The sequence below is a fragment of the Falco biarmicus genome, chromosome 2 (assembly GCF_023638135.1).
Source record: "Falco biarmicus isolate bFalBia1 chromosome 2, bFalBia1.pri, whole genome shotgun sequence".
Classification (NCBI taxonomy): domain Eukaryota; kingdom Metazoa; phylum Chordata; class Aves; order Falconiformes; family Falconidae; genus Falco; species Falco biarmicus.
The window spans coordinates 86101488-86125690 of record NC_079289.1 but is presented as its reverse complement, the minus strand read 5'-3'; the positions used below and the strand labels follow the sequence as shown (position 1 = coordinate 86125690).

At 35.9% G+C, this 24203-nt stretch overlaps 1 protein-coding gene across 14 annotated transcripts in view; it reads right to left on the bottom strand.

Annotated features, from left to right (window-relative positions):
- DMD (dystrophin) overlaps positions 1-24203 on the bottom strand; it is a 1162034-nt gene that overhangs the window by 311795 nt on the left and 826036 nt on the right. For all 14 annotated transcript variants that reach the window (XM_056326975.1, XM_056326977.1, XM_056326978.1 and 11 more), the window contains one exon: positions 22568-22803. In XM_056326975.1, the coding sequence (XP_056182950.1) occupies positions 22568-22803 (236 nt within the window). The remainder of the gene's footprint in view (positions 1-22567; positions 22804-24203) is intronic.

Here is a 24203-nt window from a genome sequence, read left to right as displayed (position 1 = left end):
GTTTTCTTGGAAGAGGTTGCAAGGGCTACAGAGGTGCCACTGGCTGATCAGTTCTAGTTGATGTGGCAGCCACCATGATGCCACTATGCCAGCTTACTTCTATGGCCCTCCTTTTGCAGTCGGTCTGCACCTTGTGCTAGAAAGTTCAGAGGCAAAACAAACAGGGACATGACTCTAACAAAAAGCAACAGGAGCAAACTGACAATGGAAAAGCAAAATGGATGAGCTGCTTTACTGAAGATGGGTACATGAGGAATGAAGGATGACAGTTGGTGGTGTACAGGTACCTAAAGTAACACATTTGTCATATTAACTTGAGTGATGTTGACCGAGAATGCCAAATTAGTGCAACACCAATAGCAGTAGTGTAGGATGTTATTAAGACTGGGGTAATAGAGAAGTGTGATCAGAATTTTTTTCTTTTTCGAAACAGATTCCATTCCTGACAGTGGAATAACTGCTGTCATTTCATTTTTTCTTACTCTATATTCCAGGTGTAGATTAGCGTGTAAATAAGGATGTTTTAACTTTGAGTATGACCCCTATCTTTCTTCAAAATAAAACACCAAAAAAATCCAAAATTCAAATGTAGTTCTGAAAAACTACAAAGACCTTTATCAGCTTGTAAAATTTTAGCTTCCTTTAAAATTTTAATTACTGATGCAGATGTGCAGGCATTAAGAGATAATAAATAATTATAACAGATTCACCATGTAAGCCAAGGTATACTCTTGAGTCATGATGGTTTGTTGTTTTCTAATGTCACAGTAGATCAAAGGAGAACGTTTCCAACTCTCTTCCACAGCATAAGAGACATTGCATATGGAAATCAGATCAAATGACTTACTCTCTTGGAGGATTGTTCCTTATCATAAACATCTAAAGTCACATGAGAGATATATTAAGAGAGATTTCTACACATGCACAGAATTGCATAGCATTTCTGGCTGAGGACAAGATTATTGAATTACCTCCAAGTTGAAGTTCTATCCATAGATTACAGTCACTCAAACATTAAACAGCCACAAAGCATGATCATACTCATTAGTCATACCAGGGGAGGAGGGGAATAATAAAAAAAAAAATATCAGCAACTGCCACAGCATCATTAACCCAAGAGGTTATTGTAAGGTGCCCAGACTCCAGCGCACCACTGCAAGCTGGACATACATTCCTTAGAAGAGGGAACAGTAGTTCCTGGCCAGCTGTACCCACACTGCTTCCTTCCTACACAACTGCTTAGATGCAGCTGTGCGGTACCCACCAGCTCACCTGCTGGAGAAGGGTGAATGCCTCAGGCTGAGCACAAGCACCAGAGCATGAAGGATGGGGAAACAGAAATTAGAGTCAACAGCAGGATAGGTACATGAGAGAGATGGGGTGGAGGTATAGGGAAAGCAGTGATACGCAAGAGAGGAACTAACTGGTATTTAAGCTATGCACTCCAGCAAGGCAGTCAATCCTCAATTACCTACAGATGATTTAACTCAGTTCTGGATTAAATACAAGATGGGGCAGAGGCACTACAGCTGATTCAGTAAAGAGCTATCTTAGGTCAGATAGACTTGACTAATGCATGCAGAATGCTGTGTGAACACAGTTGTGTAATTTCTGCAGCCAGCTCAGCAGCAGGGCAACTTTCAGGAACAGCCTGAGTTAATGAGACCTGATGAGTCTCAACTGACTGAATGCAGAACTACTTACCTGTTCCTACATCTGCTCCCCAGCTTTATCTCATTTAAAACAGCTGCAGTGAGCCTATCTGTAATCAAGGCAGCTCCACAGTATTGCAATACTACTAGCATCTGTGTATACAAATTTCTTAGGGCAGCCTGAGGATACCCGTACTAATTCTCCGTAATTTAATCTTGCATGTGTTTCCTATTATTCCTATTGAAAGAATATTTTCAAATATTTGTTCACTATTTCAACCTTGAACTCACTGCTTAGTCAGGCTATTGCTCAGAACCTGCTGCTACCAATCCTTCTAGCCATCTGATGTTTTTGTTGTCAGTCTTCACTACATCTTCTACCAGGGGAAAAAAAATAACATCTGAAACATATATATGAATACATATACACACATGCTCACACACAGGTAATGTGAAACGGTAGACAATAGTCAGGTAAGGAAAATAACCCATCACAGAGACCCTAAATAGCTTTTTCACTGTTATCCACTGTGTTTGTTATCTCCCTATTGGCAACAAGAGTTTCAAACCTATTGCTCATTTCTCTTCTGCATTATTATAAAAGATGGATATTATTTCTGCAGATGCTTTAAAGTTTGTAATCTTGTTTTGTCACAACAATTTTCCCAAATAGAATAAAACAGTGACTGAAACTTTTGAACTGATAGTCTGAAAAAAAGGTTTGTTTTAGCACTAATCCTCATGGTAACAGCTTCAGGGCAGAAGGTCTCTGTGTGAAAGACAATAAACAAACAACGCTAATTTTGTTACTGGTATGATACCATTCTTATCTAGCTCAATGTGAATTGTGATGTGACAGCTCATGAATTTCAGCTATAATACTTGGGAACTTACTAATGCAATCTCATAGGCATTAGTAGCTTTACTTGAGAAACTGCAACGGATGGATATAGTTCACTTTTGAAAGAGGGATAGAAAAACACCCAGGAAATTTTAGGTGAATTATTCTGAGCTCAGTTCTAGAACATATGATTAAGCAATCTGTGAGCAGGGCAAAAAATAGCAAGTAGCAGCCAACCATTCGTCAAGGGTAAGTAATAACCAGTCAACTGAACTTCCTTCTACCCAGAGCTGTAAGTTTTACCAATAGTGGACAACAGGTAGAAGTTGTGTCTGGCACCCTTAGCAAGGCTTCTGATACTACCCATGTGACATTACCACAAGAAAGTTAGGAAATTTTAATTTATATGGAAATTAAACTGATGGGAAAACATAACTTGAAGGTACTATATGGGAAGGCAATATCAAGTGAAGCTACATACAGATTTGTACTGTCTAATATTTATCACTATTTTCATTGCTTGGTTGATGGAATAGATGGTACATTTTTTACACTCACAATAATGCAAAACCCAACTAAACAGCAAGCACTTGAGAAGAGGGACACAATCCAAAGTTGTCTCAAAAACCCTGAGAATTCAGTAATTGGAAAGCACTAAAATCAGTAGCTGAATAAACTGGATGAGCAAAGGAATGGGTTGCAAATGACTGGACAGATGGTCAGAAATCTAGAAACAAGGACAGAAATTTAAAAAAGCAGGATTTATTAGGTCTATAGAAGATTGAACTGAAGTATCAGCTTTCAAATATATGAGGTTATTGCTGAGAGAAACCTCTCAATTTCCATTGTGGTGACATAATTAGCTAAATTGCAGCAGGGGTATTAAAGTTGGAGACAAACAGCTTTTGAACTGCAAGGATTGCTAAGCAGTGGAAAAAATTCGGTAAAGCAAAGTAAAAAAAAAATAATCTTGACTTAAAGAGCAGGTTAGAGAGAAATTATTTAAGTCTAGTTCATCCTGCCTGAGGCAAAAATCTGGACTGCACAGCCTTTCAAATCTCCTTTAAGCCCTATTTATTACACCTGTCATTTCTTTGTGGGGAAAAAAAAAAAAAAACCCTCTATAAAAAGCAGCATGAAGAATAAGATAGAGCCCTATGCTAAATTATAGCATAATTTTTTTCACAGAACTTTAAAAGTTGGTTTGCATAAAAACATAATCATATGCATTTCCTATAGCTAATACATTTTCAACTTTTATTTTGATTACTTGATAACAATGGAGAAAAACAAAAAAGGAAGAATGAGAAACAGTACCTGCACACTGACTGACTATAAGAACACTTACTAAATTTTTATTTTTTATTATATACTTCATATATAAAGCAAATCCTTACTCAGGATTTCATCCCCTGAGTTAGCTTACTCTGTTATTGAAATTGGCCTCTCTTTGTCATTGTAGTTTCTCATAGTATGATGGTTTTAAAGAAATGACAGTGAAAAATGTCAGGGTAGCACTTTCTTTCTCTATTTTTAATTCTACTGAAAACGGCTGGCCTCCATTTCTTAGCTAAGATATAAGGAGCTTCTTTAACTGACATATCAGGTTTCTCAGAAGTTTGTGAAAGAATCCTAGGTGAGCACTGTAATATATGAATGTAAATTATACAGGAAAGAAAGGCTCTGGGGGTGTCGAAATACTATTATATATTCAAAAGTACTTAAAAATAAAATCAAGTTAATTACCTAATCTCAATAATTAACCCAGAATTTATATTCCAGGTCTGAAGAATATGATGAGTCTGTAATCAGACGTAACACAAGCTGTCTATGAAAAGGGAGATCAGAGAGGTTGTGATGGCAGGAGATGTGACCGTAATGCGAGGCTTCACTCAGTGCTTTAGCATTGTGATTTTGAAACTGGGCTCCCAAATCCAGCAACTGCTGCTCTATATGCCTGCCTTCCCCATATGGCAGAAGTTGGTAAAACCACTCTGAGGAATAAAATAAACAACATGTGTCATTTGCTTGGAAAGAGCTGCCATAGCTTTTTGTTAAATAGAGTCCTGGGCTTCTTTAAAGAAGGCAACAAGCACGCAGAGAAGAATTATTTAGTTCAGGTAGGAAACATATATATATATAAAATATTTTATAAAGTCCCTCAGAAAAGAGTTGTAAGAAAGTTGGCAACATTACATAAAAAGAAAGATTCTCTACAGAATGTGTATTTGATTGAAAAACAGAAAAGAGTTGGTAGGAGTATGCTGCATTCTTGTAGTGTAAACTGGTTTAAAACAGGTAAAAGAAAATATTCCTTTTCATAGCAGGTAGTAAAGCTTGCTGCCATAGGAGGCTGTGAGGGCCAAGAGAATCAGCTTTTTCAGAGAGGGATTAGACAGCATCATGAACAACAGGCTGAAAAATAGATACTACAAGAAATAGGCAGTAATATGTCTCCTGATATCTCCAATTCAACAGCTATAAATGCTAGGTGTGGGGGCAGCATGATGGGAACAGTTTGCAGAGAGCAGACAGGCTGGTACATTTTCCCTGCCCAACCTGTCCTAAGGTCACCACCACAGGCACTTTCCTGGGCTAGACAGAACACTGGTTTGACCCTGTAAGGCATTTCTTATGTCTCAAATGTGGCGAGACCCAAGTTTAGTCGCATTTATAAACCTAATTTTTCCTTTATTTGTTGTAGGTCTATAAAATCCAATTCTGTAACATAAACCACTGAGAGATGTCTGGCAAATACAGTCATGAGAGACCAAAAATATTTGTTAAGAGCAATGTTGTCCTCATCCAAACCCATGCCAAATCCTGCGCAAGATGTTTCTTTTTTTTCTTCCCTAAATTATAGGGAAATCTGTAGTGTTATAAATAGATCCTCTTTCAGTAGTAAACAGGAAAAGGATTTGATTTGTTACTATGTTGGCATAATATATTATTTATGTTACTAACACATATCTTTTCTAGCTGTTGCTAAGAAGAATCTCCAAACACCTGACTTTTTATCTAAATCAAGGAGAAAAAAAATTAGTAAGCATGATACATATTAAAATGCTTTCCATGTCTGTACCATATTCCAATTATTTAGTCATCACAGTTTTCCTTTGGAATGAGAAAAATCTGAAAAAGTTGACAAGGTTGAAGCAACATGAACAGTTCATCTGAGAATCCAACTGCATCTCCCTCTAGGGAGCAAATGGGCATAACTTCTCTGTGCCTGAACAGATTGCTCCCAACTGGAGGAAATGGGAAACATGAGACCATGTCCTAACTCCTTGAATCCTGTTGCTGCTGCAGCCCTTCTCAGGCAGCACAATACAAATCTGCTCCTCACTCAGGTAGTACGGCTTGGAAGGTCACAACACAGATCAAAATGACTGACCCTAACGATAATGCACAAGATAACTTCAAGAATTACAGATTTCATAAAGCACGTTTCAAATCAGTAATAAGGAAAGGCTAAAAAAGAGGTAAACCCAGCTCTTACACAGACTGCTTTAAAATCACCTTTCTCATATTTACTCTCCCTAAATATTTGATACTGCATACTTAGTGACATTTCTTAGAAGCAAAATATGACTTTCTTCCTGACCCACTCAAATAAAAAGCTCTGCACTGGGAAAGACACACACATCTTCTTATTAACTGACTTGTTATTCCTGTTCATCACTCCTGAACTGTGCAAAGAAGCCATTATCACCAAATTACAGTCTACAAAGTGCATGGAATAAAAACTAACATGATTTTGATGGAGACAAAACACATTATATTCACAATGTATGTTAGGAGCTTTATTAAACAAAGTTGTAAGGAAAGTCACATATCTTCCTCTCGTAGCTGTCACTTTATCTATTTCCTATGCTCCATTACCTCTGCACAAGCCCAGGAGGTGTTTGCACATAATAACATTTCATTCTTGATTGAATTTACACTGAGCATTCCCCTTATATTATGCATACATATGATTTTCCATTTTATCACCACTTAAATCTTATAAACCCCATGCAATAGTTTGGGAAATAACTAAATTTTAGAAAGTATACTTTTAGTTCGCACAGATACACAGAGCCAAGACTTAAGTTCAAAAAATATTTCTGCAGTTCTCTTTCCTGAAAGGGACATAATTATAATGCATTGTATATGTTGTCATTTTGAAACTCTGCTCCAAAGTGGAAGTTGCAAGTAGATTAATGCCAAAACAGATGAGTTTGCTGTCCAAATGGTATGGAAATCTGAGATAACGTGTAACATTTCCGTAGCAAGAAACATGCTAGCACTTTCATTATGATCTGCCCCAATTTTGTGTCTAAGAATGAGAATTACAAATTATTTTGTCATTGCTCAGTGAGATATGCCAGGAGTTTGTACTGCAGCTCAAGTATGATCAAAACAAGTAAAGCATGTTGGGTTTTTTTTCACAATAGAATCATGTCCTGGTTTCAGCTGGGATAGAGTTAATTTTCTTCCTAGCAGCTGGTACAGTGCTGTGTTTTGGATTTAGGTTGAGAATAACAGTAACGGCTTGATGTTTTAGTTGTTGCTAAGGAGCGTTTACACTAAGCCAAGGACTCTTCAGCTTCTCATACCACCCCACCATTCAGTAAGTCAGCCAGGACAGCTGACTGAGACTGGCCAAAGGGATATTCCATACCATATGATGTCACTCTTAGTACAGAAACTAGGTGGAAAGCTGGCCAGGGTCCACTGCTCAGGGGCTGGTTGGGCATTGGTCGGTGGGTGGTGAGCAATGGCATTGTGCATCACTTGTTTTGTACACAATAATTCACTATTATTATTGTTATTATTATTATTATAATCATTACTATTACTATTATTACCCCTTCCTTTTCTGTCCTATTAAACTGTCTTTAGCCCAACCCATGAATTTTACTTTTTTTTCTCCCCAGTTCTCTCCCCCATCCCACTGGTGAGTGAGTTCAGCAGCCACGTGGTGTTTATTTAGCTACCTGCTGGGTTAAACCACAACAAATCAACAGTGTCTAAATAATTTGTAAAGAGATGTGAAGACAGACTCCCTGCTCTGCACAGTTTAAATGCTTCTTCCCTAAGAATTCATGTAGCAAATCTCCATAGTATATGGGTGACAAAAACTGACAGGTATCTAATGTAAATAAGAACACTGCGGAAAGGATGAAGCGGATAATAAAAATCTCTGCATTTAGGTGATAAAATTAAATGTATGATTTGTTAGACATTATAATCCTACTTCTTCAGATAAAGTGAGTATGTAAACCAGCAAAATGTCAAGTATGTTCCAAATGAATAAATTTTGTTTCCTTTTTGTACCTACTATGAGCAGCAACATAGGATCTGTAAAAGCAGACCAAAATTGTCTAAGAACACTTCTTTTCTTTCCCCAACTTGTCCTGTGAAATGGCGTACACACAGTCTTGATATATTTCACATTTATTTCTCTTTTAGTCTTGCCTCTTCCATTTCCTTATTAAAATAACAAAACAAGCAAGAATTTCTACATGTTCACAACCAATCTAAAAGTACTGAGTTTCCTCTGAATTGTAAAGTGAAATTAAGTTAATATGCTTCAAAGTGCTACTCCTTTCTCTCCCAAAACTGCAAGGACAGGAGTATAAATTTTACCAAATTTCTATCATAGAAAGCTTTATTTAAATAATGTTTTGGGGTTTTTTTGTGTCATTATTTTTAAGTAACAAGAGTTGCTTGCATTTAGCCATACCAAATTAAGACAGTGAAGTTTAAACATTATGAACTACTCTATTGATAACACTGCAGTTTTTAACGTGGATCACTCTCCAGGCGTGTCCTGGATTTCTTCATCAAAACACAGACAGGCAGACATCACACAAATGCCTGCATTTTTAAAAGATATTTAAGAACACTGAAATAATTTAATTGAAAGAGAAAAGAATATTAACAAATATTTAAAAGTACACTGCAGTACTGCAGAAACAACTTGTAACAGGGTACTTTCCTGCAAGGCTGGCACTAGAAGGGACAGAATTGTGACTGTGTCATTAAATTTTACATTTCTCACTGAATTTCTCATTAAAAGTAGCTTTCCACTTTGATGTGGTCACTTGACTTTATCTAAAAGTCTTTTTTAAAAAATGTTCTTATCAAACATAATAGAAATTGCTCTGAGAAAATGCTGTGTAGTTATTCCCATCTTCTACTATCTGAGCTTACTTTACTGCAGTGCAAACTGTAAAATAGAACTAAAACCTGTTTCTAACATTCAACCTTTATGCTGCTTAGGGGTTATTTCTGAATTACTTCAATAAATTTCTTCCCAATTAAATTTTTTTCTTTCCCTATCCAGAATAAAAGCAGACAGACAGACAGCAGGGTGCTGCCCAGCAACAATATGCCATGGACAACTCTTACAGGAACTGGAATCCTCTGCGCTGTGTCACCATCCTCACAGTGCATCCCTCACAGGGAAAATTCAAATAAGTTTGGAAAAGAAAGGGGGAAAAAAACCCAAACCAGTGATGGATTGAAATGGAAGTCAGAATGTCTCTAAGGAGAAGAATAAGTAGCAAAACAGTAAAAAGAAAAGATCATCATTTTCTGTTGAATATTGTGAAAAAGTGCTTGTTTTCACATTATTTTTAACAATCCATTACAATTCTTTTGATGTACAGGGAACTGAAAATAAGCCCTGCTGTTCATTCTTTTGCTTTCTGAGATAGTACTAAAAAAAAAAATAAAAATTGGCTATTATTAAGGGATAGTTTGCGCTGAAAACGATAATTACAGTGGGAAAGTCTCATTATGCAATGACAGTAGAAGGAGAGAAAGCTGAAGATGCTAACCTAACGGCTATTTACCCAGCGTTCAAAACAGGCTGAAGAATAATTTATCCTAGATATTATTAAATAGCACCCTTGAACATCAATCCTACCACAAAGCCTAAAAATGATCATATAGCCCATGCACTTCAGAAATAGGCATACAGTGAAGCATGAAGTCAAGAGAACATATTTTCTGTGAATCTTATAGTGAAACCCCCCTAATTTTCTCATTAAAAACAAACAAACAAAAACCAAAACAAAAACAAAAAAACAACCACCTTGTATTCTACACTAAGAGGTCTGCAAAGGCCGTCCTATTATTTTAATTAAGATTTGTGATTTCAAGATTGTCTAATGAAAGAATTTCAAAGGAATTGGGTAATGAGCACCCAAGGAAATTAAAAGTCATGTGCACAATTTTCTTAGATTCCACTGACAATTCTGGTTTATGTATAAATCATTTTAATGATTAGACACATATAATTTATTAAATTCATACAAAGTACTAATAATTAAACAAAATATATGAATTCTCACCCTGACAAGAAATACTGGAAATGAATTCAATAAAAAAAGAGAAACTAATATATAAAATGAAGCAACATCACCAAATAGAATTATCAACATGCAAGATTTTCCTTAACCTCAGCTTATTTAGCTAGAAAGTTTAAAAGAAAGATACTTGTTAGATATCATTCTCAGAAGGCGAGTGATGTTTGACCTAAAAACCTCTGTAGTCTAGCAGGAAGTGGGGGACGGAAATTTACTGACATTAAATTTGCATAAACTAGTCTAGATAAAAAACAAGAGCATTTCTATCTTACAAATCTTTCTGCTTCACTGATTTTTTTCACTTTGTCATTACGGACTTTCATACAACTATGCCTTAAAGGAGGCAAACTAATAGTCTTGCAAACTTTTCCAATTCAACAATTACACTGTTCTTCCTACCCTTTACTTTCCACCTACATTTAATTCAACTTCCCTGTCTTCTCTTAACCACAAGACCTGTGAGACAATTTCACTTAATTTTTCCCCAACACAGAACAATGACCTAAGTCTTGATTGAAACCACTTATAAATATGAAACTTTTTTCATCCACATACACCTTATCAGTATCATAATTTAAATGCACAAAACCACACTAGTTCTTTTCCTGTAAACCCTTCTGTCTCTAAATCAATCCTATCAACAATACCTGTTGCGGATGATTAATGCAGGATGGTATAGCTCTGGAACAAGCAGTTCAGTACAGGTAAGCAGAAGTGCTATTTTTGAGTTCATATGATCAGGCCCAACATGGTACGATACACCTTACAGTCATTGCTCAGAAGGGCCAGGAGGCTGTGCTCATCCCCAATTCATCTTCCCCTGCCTCCAAGGCACTTCCCCTTGACTTGCAACAATCTGCATGACAGATCCTCTTCAGCAAATTTAGTACCAATTTACTAATTTTATTTCCTCTAAATTAGTCAAGGAATATTTACAAAATACAAATGTCTGAGACAGCTGGTTTTATCAACTGACCCACAGCACATTGAAGCTAAGCTCTCAGAGTTATCATCTAGTACCCACAGATATTATTTGATTCCCCAACATCTATATACTTGTTCTTCTTGTTCTTTACCACAAGCCTTAATGACAGGAGGGGTAAAAGTACCACCCAAAATCACACTACCAGCAAACAAGGCAATAATTTTTCCAGGTTCTGATTCACTGTTATTTCTTTGCATAGCACGGTCACTTTGTCAGAGATTAATCCTACATCTGAATGTCATTATAGGAATGTGCCAAATATACCAGTTTTCTTCACAGATATATTATGGCGTATGGACCTCATATGAAGAGGTAGAAGGATTTATAAGAACAGTTTAAAATGCTACCAGTGCTGATCATGATGCACAGTAAGAACTTAAGACACACTGATAAGATACCACAAAGGAAAACAGTCCCATTCATACAGTCAAACATATGTTGAAAGGTTGAACAGTTACCCTGAGATCTAGTCCCACACCATGCCACCTTCTTTGTCTGAATAAATTGGTAAGACATCTCTGATAACTCACAATAGCCCAAAAGACATCATTCTTCCCCACAAACAGAGAAACGCTTAACTCCACCTTCTGTTTATTTCTTTCTTTTACCTTAGTTGTTTTTGGTCAAAAATATAAACAGAAATTTCTCTGAACAGGAAAGTGAAATAAAATAGGATTATTATGTTACCTCAGAACTGTTTTTTCCAAAATACTAAAACCATCTTCTACTCTAATTAGTAGTTAACTACTAATAACATCAGTTATTTCTTTCCAGAGAAACAGAGTCTAACTGTTCTGTTAAAACATCAAACAGGAGCCACTTTGAACATGAAAATACAGATTTTCACTTTACTACTGCTAATATTAGAACATGATTATTCTGTGGTTTTGTTTTTAATACAAAAAAGCAAATTAAACCAAAACTTGGAGCTATGGTGTTCAGAGGTAACAAGACAGGTAGATGAGACAGAAAGATATCAGGTGGTTTTTCAGTGTCCCAAAGTAGTATCACTGCCTTTGGTCTGGCTATCCAGGGACTGACTTCTGTTAATGAGTGGTGGGAACTGGCTATTGCACATTACAGCACACCTGCCTGGTCTGCAGGGTTATACCAGGAATCTGACTGGGGACAAGCACAGAGCTGCTGCATTCTCCATGGAATGTGCTGGCTCTGTCATACAGATGTTTTCCAGTAGAAAACTGCCCCACCAAAAAGGCAGGCATGAATCAGACCAAGTGCAGACAGGTATCTTTACCTGAGCTTGTCACTGAGCATATATTGAGAGAAACAAGGTATTCCAGGAAGCACTTCACCTCACCTATTGCAGACATCCACTTCAGAACCAGGCAGACTAAACCACAGCTGTGCCAGTTTTCTTCTACTGAATTTGGAGATATGTTAGATGAGTCTTGGTCAAGTTGTTAATCAAGTTAGAATACTTGAATTTTAGACAATTTTGATCTCCTTGATAATAAATCAGAGTGTATACACACACAGATACAAAACCTCAAACATGATCTATATTTTTTAACTCTTTACATCTATATAGAAAAAAAATGTCATGTCTAGAAATCAGTCACAATTATTTAAATTATTTTGATTGCTCTACTTTTATATTTTTAGACCTAGACTTCTTTTTTTATTCTTCCTTATTTTCTCTTAAGCAATTTTCACAGTCCTGTTATCAACAAGCAAGACCAGATGTGTGAGATTACAATCACACAATAGTTACAACTCTCAATTCTCTTGCTTTCCAGCATCTTTGCAGTGTTGATTTTATTACCTAATTTCCACTTCAGCATTGTTTTTTTTTTTTAAGGTATTCTACCCAAGATTATAATTGAATTGCACTTTACCAGCCTAGATCAATGATTTATTTTTAAGATCTGACATCAGAAAACAGCTTAATATCAGCAGTCTTTAACAAATTAGCACTGCATATTTGGGATAATTATACTCTGCTCTTGCCTAGTTACTTAAGCACACAAAATTGAACAGTAAACATATTTTTCTTGTCCAGTAGATCAGTTTAGATCATATTTTGTCACCCTGAATGGTCTTCCTACCTTTTATTGACTATTTCTGATTGAAGGCTTTACAATAAACCCTCAAGAAAAAGATAAATAAGCATTACATTTTCTTGAGCTGTACTTCTCTGAGCAGCACGTAACTGCAGCAGCTGAGTTACTTGCACATTAGTGGCTAGGAGGAAAACTTTTCTTGAGCAAATAGAGTAGATAATTGCAATATTTGAACTGCATGAACTCCAGTGTGAATTCCATGTTTACCAATACAACTGGAGATTTTGAAAAGTCCAGAAGCATTAAAAAGAAAGTTGGGAGCTGGCTGAGGTGACTAAACCTCTATGTAGGAAACTCACACTTGGCTGCACAAATTCTTCCATATAAGCAGAAAGCACATGAACATTAGGAGTGCCATGGCGATAAGTTTAATTGATCTCTTAGTTCAATAAGAGCAATCGTTCACAAAAGCAGCAGAATACAGTTCTAAGAATTGACTTGTTACCTTGCTTATTATATCAGCTAGCAACAGAGACAGATGAGTGGTTTGAGTAAATGCCCACATTTACTACAAAAACAGTTTTCTTTTAATCAAATCCTCCTTCAGCACTTGATTGTGTGAAGAGCTGAATTCTCTAGTTCAATTCAGAAAAATACTTTAATGTCTTTTTTGAGAAAATCATACAGTCTTACTGCCTTCAGAAGGATTATGTTCATATTTCAAACTCAGTGTGTACTCAGCCATTTTCTAGGATTTCATTGCAGTGCATAGTAACCTAAAAAAATAATATTTTGTGTATTTACATTGAGAATTTGTTGTCTGCTAATATGAATGTTTAAGATTTTAGTTCTGCAGTAGCAGAGGAGGGATTGTTTTTATATCAGACAGAACAAAAAATAAATACGCAACCCCTCCCACTACCCTCTCCAACTAGTGAAAGAAAAAGAGAATTCAGAAATACTAAAACCTAGTTTTTTCAACATGTTGTTCATCATTAACAAAGAACATCAGCTGTTAGAGGTGTTAGGTAAAATCAGGTATTTTGTCCTTCTGCATGCAAAATTTAGTTTAGTAGAAAAAAAAAATGGAAAAGATATTGAAGAAAAGACAGGCTAAAGGGGATTCCTGGCAGCAGAAAACAGACCAGCCATATTCCACAAATGTGAAGAAGGTAAGGCAAGCAAGTAAAGATCAGGCAAATTCAGAACACAGTGTCCCTCTTTCCTCAGTCTTCCATAATACCAGCTTCCCAAGACATGCAGTTCTCTCTCTCGTTACTTCTCTCCCTCCCCAGAACCACAGGAACTTACTGTTTATTCATTTTAAATCTAGTGACAATGCATGCCTAGTGGTGGCTCACACAAAGAAATAAATACGTATATTGGTTAGGAAATGAAGAATAATATTCAAGACTCCTGTGCGCCTGGAAACAAATGTGCCTTTTTGCCTCTTACAGTGTGTTTATAAATTTTATCCTTTGCTTTTAGGCAGTCTTATATAGCACAAAATTTAAATATTTTGCAGGAGTTTTAGTGAGTTAGATGTCTACCTCCTGCTTACATTTGAGTCAGCTACTTATTTGAGTACTTTTGATTACTTCACATGAGCATTATGAAACAATATATCCATGTAAATCAACAGAAAACTCTCCATGAGAGGTTCTCTGCAAAATATTACTATAGTATTATATTGGAAAAAGAAAAAAAGGAATCCCAAGAATTTGGCTTACTTCAATACAGCCAATTCTCTATAAACCAGTTATTTGACACATCCCACAGCTTAAAAATGTTAGTGACATTTTTTAAATAACGTCTCTTTGAAAAAGGATGATAATGACACTGCTGGCTGCTCTGCCTCAAGAGGGAATTGTCCATCTGCTAGCAAATCCCTGAATCTATATTATTCTTAAGCAGTGTTTATAGAAATATCAGAGCACCCTTGGCACATTGAGAAACCAATAGGGCACATTTCAAGATGGTAGATTTTTTTTAGTTAAAATTCTGGGTTTGTTTCCTTTTCCACATAAAAGAACTGTGTTTCGAGATCAGCTTCATTAGGAAGCTCTGCTGGGATTTGCTTTTATTATTTTCTTACAGAGGAAAACTTATTTCTCTAAGAAAAGCTCCATCTCCTCACACATAAAATGAACAAATATACATTGTTCCCCCTAGTTTTAATTTGCATTTTATGATTACAGCTAGATTTGAATTTTATACATTGCATCATTATTTAGAAAGAAGCTGCTTTTATATTTCCTACAATTTCTGAAGCTACTCAAGCTTTTACTGTTGCTAATAATGTATATTAATATGGATACAAAAATAGAGCCCCCTAAAACTTGTGTAACTGTCCTAACAGATCCACACTACTACTTAAAACCAAATAATTTGTCAAAATTTTATCAAGACTGCTCCAGCTCTTAAATCACAGCTTGAAGTCACAGAGGTGCAAAAAGCCATGTTTTCCTTCCTTCAAAGAGTATTCCATTGTCAAGGTATACAGTACAGAATCTTGTTATTTGAGAACAGCATTCATACATAATCACAGAATAATTTAGGTTGGAAAGGACCTTTGGAGGTCAGCTTGCCCAACCTACTGCTCAGATGGGGTCAAATTCAGGGTCACATCAGGTCACACAGGGCCCTGTCCAGTTTTGTGTTGAGTATCTCCAAAGATAGAAAATCCACAACATCTCTGGACAGCTTGTTCCAATGTTTCATTATGCTCATGGTGAACATTTTTTCTCCTAATACCTCATCAGAATTCTGTTTGCTGCACCATTTATCTGTTACCTCTCATCCTTTTGCTGTGCACCGTTAAGAAGTGTCTGGCACTATCTTTTGTACAGTCTCCCATCTAGTAGCTGTAGGCAGCAATAAAGTTGTACCCCCCTGAGCTCTCTCCCAGGCAGAGCAAAGCTAGTTCTTAGCCTCTCCTCGTATATCAAGCGCTTCAGCCCCTAACTACCTCGGTGGTCCTGCACTGGACTCCCTCCATGTCTTTCCTGCACGTTGGGAAGCCCAAAACTAGACACAGAACTCCAGGTGTGGATTCACAGTGTTAATTAGAGGGGCATAATCACTTCCCCCAACATGCTAGCTAGGGTCTTATTAAATGTATCCTGGTATCCAGGTGGGGGTTTTTTTGCTGCCTGGATACACACAGAACTCATGAAAGTTTAAGCAGTTTTTACTCTTTCTAGCATAGTAGGATTGCAGGATTTTCCCATGCTCCACGTTGTGGACAGCACATAACTAACCAGTCTTTTCATACCCATGGCATGGGTGTAGGGGGCCCGATGCAGCAGGTAAAGGTGCACATAATAGCAGAATGCAAACACACACGAAGAAAGATTGATTTGGATAAAAGTGTAGGTCAGGTAAAGTCCAATGTTAATGGAATAGGTCATTTATAGTTCTCAGACAGTTCACACTTAGAAATACAGGTAAATGCAGCTGCTATTGAAAAATGCAGCCCTAGTGAAAAGTGCATACTTGTAACACTCAGCATATAAATGCAAATGAAAATGAGTTCCTGCACTCTTCTCCTTTCCCTGCTGAACCTAACAGGATGCCAGTTACACTAATCATGATAATTTATCTTTTCATGGAAGCTTATTTGGCAGGTTTTGAAAAAAAAAAAATAATCAAATTATTTCACAATAGGCCGATAAAAGCAAACAGAGAAAAATTATGTTTAGGTACAATTATAGTATTATTTTTGTTTAGATGATGATTTACAGCCTGATTGAAAACTAATTGAAAAATTATGAAAGTATCTCTTTTACTTCAGTGACTTTAGAATCAGATCCAGCAGTAAAATTTTTATGCACATTCTGGTGATTAACATTATAGGGAAATAAGGAAATGGCTGTTAATCACTCTCCAAAAAACAGTGTTTAGACAGCTTTTTTATTGTTGCAGAAAATAAATATACTCTCTAACATACTGTCATGAGTGGCCAAGCTATTTTAAAGCATCAGTTGTCTTTATGTGCAACAAAGTATTAAAAGAAGAGTCTCCTGACACATTCTATATCCCTTGAGATCCAATTTTCAGATTAATACAGTTTTATTCTTTTTTCCTCCTCTTTCCCTTTAAAGGCTCAGATTTCCAGGCCCTCTAAAGCATCCTGCTGCATTTTCTAACCTTTAAGTATAAGCTTAAAGGTTGACAGACATTTTTTTTAAATTTTCCTCTATAAAAACCCTAAAATCTTTCAGCATACAAACCTTGTAGTTCTAACTTTTTCTAATATATTTACAAATCTGATCATTCATTAGTTTTTTTATTCACTTCAAAAACTGAAACCAGCCTTCCAGTGCTCCTCACAAACTAGAATTTAAAAAGTCTAACAGCATGACATAGTATAAAATAAGAATTCTGCTAGATATCCCATGTTAAACAGAAAAACAATAGGACTCTGAAAGATACATAAAATAACGACAGTAGGTTCCTGAGTGAATATATCCTATGGTGAAATTCATAGAGGTAAAGGAGGTTTGGCACACTGCTTAAGCCATAAAGCCATGTGTAGGGCTTGCTCTTAAAGGAGGTGCACAGAAATGCCAATGAGCCCGCCAACATGCTGCGGAATGAGTTTCAGCTCCAGCCCTGCTTTGGGAGGCTAGCTGATCCTGGTTCAAAAGTGCCCCAGGGAGTGTCTGCAGCTGTGTGTTTGTAAGGAAACAGAAAATCCTATGGAACGAGAAGCTTTGCAAACAACTCTGAAAGCAGCATGACAGCATGGAGAGGGAGATGGGGCAAATATGCTCCTTCAGATTGATTCTGAAAGTGTGAATGTCAGTTCCCAACTTATTGGCACCATACTTGGATTCTGGATTAGTGAACTCCTCCCTTTAAGCACATCAGAATACTGAACTGGAAAACATTCATCTCCAGGTCTAAAATCTTCTATGATGTTCTTCAACAGTACATTATCTGAAGGTGTGCTACATGAGTCTTTTCATGCATGTCACTAATATGAAACTTCTTCACACACCTGCAGAGCTTGAAGTGCACTATCCAAAAGGTTGAGGACCTCATGTTACAGGTAACTTACAGCTCTGATATAAACTATATGGACAGAAACAAATGTCTGTGGCTGTTTTCATTTAAAATGGGCATATTAAGAGCACACGGATTCATACCCTTTAATACAGAACTACAAATTTTAATTTGGCAATTACAGTGGCTTCTCTAAGAAAAAAATATAAATTTGGAAAACTATATTTTTATTTCCACAAAAAATTATGTTGATAAACAGTTTGGACAGAAAAATTCCCATTCTTCTGATCAGAATATGAATTGTAAGGTTGCACATGGAAATGCATGTATAATTATAAAGTTGTATACTAAATTTCATGGTATGTAACCAGGGGGAATGATAAGTAAGAAAATCCTCAAAGAAGGAGAATGTCAGGTAAGTCCACTGTTCATCTGAAGTCTGTTAACTGCACAGTTTATAAATAAATATTTTTTCCTTAAAAGTTCTTTTGCTATCATCAGCTGCACAAGATCCTCAGCTGTTGAAAAATCAATTCAGAATTAACCATGAAAACAATGACTTCATTCCAGTTTTGTTTCTCTAATGGACAGAATATCAAACCTACTTTTTGAATAGTGACAAATTAATTGAGTAGAAAGAAATTATCCAAATCTTTTTAGATGACTACTTTAGGATGACACAAATCATTACCTAAAAGTATCCTTCCCTTTTCATTGCTTAAAAGCCTCGGTAACTAGCTTGGCTGTAGGTCTTGTTCTACATAAATACTTTTTTCACATTAATCCTCTCCACTGCACGTAAAAGTGCAGACTCAACCTATACTCTTAGAACCAATGAGTAAAAATATGAAATGAAAATTGTTTGTAGTCAAATTCACTAGTAATATTACTTATCATTATAATACTTTTTAATAAACATCCATGCTCATCCAGTACAATGGAAAGCTGTGTTTTCAATAATATATGCTACAGAAAGTTTGGATGGAGAGCATGCCTTAGCAAAATCCATGGACAGAATTCAAAATTTAAGGAGATTATAGTATTTGATCTCTTTAAATGGCATTGTTAATTATCTTCAAGCTTTGTACAGCCTCCATGGTACACTGCTTTTAGTAAAAATCTACTCCTGCTGCAAACCTTCCTCAAAATATGATGATGCCAAAGCAGTGTCCGAGTAAAGGTTTGTTGGCATCTTAAATAGAAGTTCCCATTTTTCCATAATGTAGCAAAATGTAGTTAATCATCCTGTTCCTCTGTCTGCAATTTTCTCTTTTATGAAGAATCCCCACCTGAGCTTCAAATATAAACCATCTTGATTGTTTTGAAGTAAGGACAGTAAAACAAAGCAACAGTCTAAACTATATTTTATCATGTCGGTCACTTAATTTACATCTTGGTATATTATATATTCTCAGTATTTCCCATGAACTGTATTTGCAGATGAAGGTTGTCTAAAGAAACAACATATGAGTCTCTTGTCAGCCTGCCTTACATTTATTTATCTGAGGATCAAATTCTGCAAAACATCAGTCTACAAGCAGATGATTAAAATAGAATAATTTTCCTCTAACAAAAATACGTATTTTAGTATTATTATTACTGATGCTGATATTACATCTCCTGTGCACTTTTTAGTATCTTTTTGTTTATACAGAATTTATCAAGATATATACAATCATAGATGAGTAAAATACGTAATGCATTTGCCTGAAATAAATGTATACCAACTCATTTGACAGAAAGATTAACCATAGATGTTTGAAATGAATAGCCATTATGCTACTCTTTTAGTATGCTCCTTTTACTACATAGTAATTACATCACTTAAGAGAATTTAAGTTGTACTTTTCATTAAAGGGCTGCCCCTAAAACAAGCCTTTTTTAGAACAATTGTCTTTTTTGTTTTGTTCTATAATTAACCTTTGTACATGCTATTCACATGAGTACCAATTCACTATGATCACCTCCAAGAAAAGTTTGAGTAGGGGCTAGTGATGTCTTAAACTTTTATGGAGGAAAAATACAGCAGTCATTGGCTGTGATTTTGTGACACAATCAGATTGAAATGAACTTAACCAAAATGCCCTCAGAGACTTAGCTTCAACAACATTACATGCTGCTGCGAAGGAACGCACAGCCTAAGGTCACTTACTTTTACCGGTGTGATTTGGGAAATGTCCTGCTACATATGTTACTAGGATTTCTTTGCTTTTAAAATGTTTGCTTTAACTTTTTAACTTCTTGTTAGACATGTGGCTGTCTGTTTTGAGAAACATATGAAACGAAAGCAAAACCCCAAAGCAGTAAAAGCTTGGTAGCACACCAATGGGACAGTAGTAAATTCTGGGTGAACAACTAGAGACGCATTATAATAAAACAGCTTTCATGGAGCATGTACCTTTATGATGATGGATTTTTATAAGGGAATTAGTCAGCTGTGTTAAGATAGTATTTACACCTGAAGTAAAAAAACTAATTAAAAAAAAAAGAAAAAGAAAAAGTCAATCTACTGAGATGGAACTCCTGTTAAACCTTACTGAGATCCCTGTAGAGGTGCGACTCTCCAAATAGAGCACAATGCAATACTGTGACTTTCAATGACTTTTAAATTGCAACCACAGGAGAGGTATGACTATGATCTCTTACAGAATATACAGATCTGGGGAAGTAAGCACTACTTTTGGATTTCCAACTTAGATCATATCTGGCTTGAGTTTTCAGAATCCCAAAGTACCCACATGTCCAATTTCATCAGCTCACATACTGCTGCAGACACTCTACACATTAGAAAGCAGGGGTGGGTTTTTTTCAGAAAAATAAAATTCTTCGTCACTTCTGAAAATTCTGTCTGCTAATCTCAGCTAATAATCCCGTGATAGGTTTAGGAGCAGAATCAAAATTTCATTACATTCATTTCCATGTCTTAAATGATATTAAAATAATCATTAGAGAAAAGGGAGCCATTTAACGGAACTGCAGTCTATATTTAGACATTGACTCTTCCATTTCATCAGAGAATATATTAAATGTCACATTCTGTTGCACAGCCAATTAAAGAGGTAAGCACAACAAAAAAGAGTTTTCCTGCTGGTTTTGTTACTAGCACAGCATGGTATCAAAAAAAGAGATGGGGCTACTCAGCCAGGAACAGAAGTGAGAGGAAGACTGCAATAGTGCTGGCTTAACCAGCTAAAATATTTTAGCCTTGCGTTAAGATGAAATGCAGATATAAACCAGTTAATTTTAAAACATGTATAGCATTAATTGAAATTTTCAAGAGTTAATAATTTGATCTCACATTTAAGTAAAATAATTCTGTAAAAGAAAGCACGCTATGGATTTTGCCTGCCAGAATAATATGCTAAAATGAGGCATAAGTAAGAAAAGCATGTGATTCTGAACAAAGTGTTTGACAACATAAAATTTTAAAAACAAAAGAACTCTGAAAAAGATGAAAAGATAATGTACAAACAAGTCGTCTTTGGTCCTCAATCTTTTCAAATGACATAACAGCTATTTTAATCTAGAGCCCTGTGTAGGTAATACTGTAACTTATTAAAAATATACCCATGACATTTTAAAAGATATTTTAATTAATAAAACGGTGCATAATTCTATATAGTAAATATTGTGAACATTAATCAGATGAAACAAGCATTTTGCCCATCTAGAAGGTAAAGCAAACCAAAAATATCAAAACCAGAAAGTTTAAACTGTTTGTTTAAACTGGTGTGTGTGTGTGTGCGTTAAGAAATACAAGAAAACAAGCAGAAAAAATCCTATGAGACATCTATACACGTTAGTATACACGTTCTTGTAAAACTGCTTTGTACAGATACTAGGCAAAATGCGTCCATTGTTTCTCCCCCTCTTTCTACTTCAAGCAAAGAGAAAGAATATCAATATATTCCTTACAATAAATCAGATTTTGAGGAGGAGGAGGAAGCAGAAGAGGATCTTATAATACAGAGTCCTAAACTCAGTTTAAGAACCGAACTGAATGGAAATTTAACACTGAAAAGTTTTGCACAGGCAAGCCAAATCTTTTATATTAAGCAACGTTACATCTAGAAGGCAGGTAATTATTTTCAAGTTGTATAATACCAAATTACTTTTATTGCTACTGAGTAGCTGAATTTGAAGTTTAGCCTTTTTTTTTTCTTGCACATTTATTTCCATATTGTTCTGTGTTTTCAAAGATAAGTAACACTGATGCAGTTTTGCTGACAAAACACTTGCATTAATGAGCTGTTCTTTTCTTTAAGATGACTGAGGAGCTTTTCATAACCCAACAGCAGCAGGATATAAGCCTCTCAGAAAGTTATTACAGAAGCAACATAAGAAAAGGTATGAAACAGGGTATCTTTCCTCCTGGCAACCTGGAGCTTACTATGTAAGTCCTTCTTTGTCATGAGGTTTATATTTCAACCATTGGCTTGCATACACTTACAACACAATCAGCACAAGCTATAGAAAGATAAGGGATCTACCTTAAATACCAGAGAAATTATTAAATAGTTTTTTCCCCTCTCAGTTAGTTATCTTAACATTTAACCCAGTAATTGTGTTTATGGGATAAAGTAGCTTAAGAGACAACTACATTCAACGCAGCATATCATCACTCTTGTGTCCTTTGTTGAAATGGTTTAATATAGAATAAAGATCATGAGGCTTTCAACTTGAAAAATCAGTGTTTCTCATACCTTTTGTTTGATGATCATGTCGTTGATATCATCAAGATCACCTACTATCACTCTCTGAGATTTTATCTCTCGATCCAGTCGAGAAAGCCAGTCAGTGAGTTCTGCCCATGCCTTATTGAAGTCAGCCAGGGCTGGAACTTCCAACAGCACAGAAGATGGCATCTCTGGTTTGAAGGTGGTGGTTTCCTTGGTTACCCTGGTTTGTGTATCCACAGCAACAGTTTCACCAGAAGTTACTGAAAGAAAAAAAAAACGACTAAAATTACTGAAGAAATGAACTATAATAAATGCTTATTTCAGTAAAAGAATTTATGCAGTAGAAAGGCTAACACAGAAATAAGCTCATTTCTTGATGTCATATCTACTGAAAATACAAAAATTAAACCCAGAAGAATATATTAATATTTTTTCCCCACAGTATTTCTAGTATGGTGTATAGTTAACATTCAGCATTCTCAGCATATTCAGATTTCATCCTTAAAAGACTAGATGTGGTAACACTAGCAAAGACCTCAGTGTAAGCCCCCTCACTCAAGGTCACTGAAGTATTGCGATACATGAGTTGTCTTCCAAAAATCTAATAGTGTGGTTGGATCTGTCAAGGCTAAAGGCAGACTGAAAAAAAGTTTATTCTAATAGCCAATATATCACAGCATAACCATGTATCTTGATCACATTGCATCCATGGTCTCCAGTCACTCTGTAGCTGTTAATTTGTCTCACCCACAATCCTCTCACATTATTACCACCAGGTGTTTCCCATAAGCTCTGTGACCAATATGGGAGCTTACACAAGAAATTAAGCCTCAGCTGATTCCTGATTTTTCCTCTTCATAACTTGAAAATATGATATTTGGATAATTGTGGATTTTTTTCCCTTCTGTTTGGATGAAATGGATGCATCTGCTCTTTTGTATCCTTTCTTGTTCTATTAACTGATTTTTAAGGAATCTCTTCATTATTTATTGCTTGGGTTGGGGAAGTACCCAACACTGAAGTACAGTATCTTTCTCTGCAATCAAAAACAATGAGAGGTGCACAGCTACCATTGGACAGAGGCACATGTAACATGAAGTCATTCAGAATTTCGAGACTGATTTTTCCTTCTCAATTTTGGTTATTTACAAATAGATTGCTACAATCTGTTAGGCTATTTTTGCCCTCCAGGTAATCATGCAAAAGCAATTCATTATGCGCAATATTATGGCAAGGAGGTTACATTGAATTGTATTTGATAATTTTTTCTCATTTTTAAAAAAGTGCAGCCAAACAAAAATACTAAAATAATGAAAACAGAAGAACACATGGTGTTGCTTCACTGAGGTACTATAAGAACCTACCCTTTACAGTAGCTACAGAATCTCCATCTGAATCAACTGTCTAAACAAAATAACTAAACCAGGAAAGCTGAAATAAAGCTGTGTGGAGTGTATCCTACATTTTCTAACATTGAACTGCAAAATATGGTTAATGAAAACCAAATATAAATTTCTAATGGACCAAGATGTTTGTTTGTATTTTCCCCAGTTTTCTCACAGAGTAGAGAAAACCTGTTTCCTGCACTCTTCCTGTGAGGTAGCTTGTCTTTAACAGAAAAAAAAAACCCAACAACAACAAAACAGTGTAGCCCATGCAC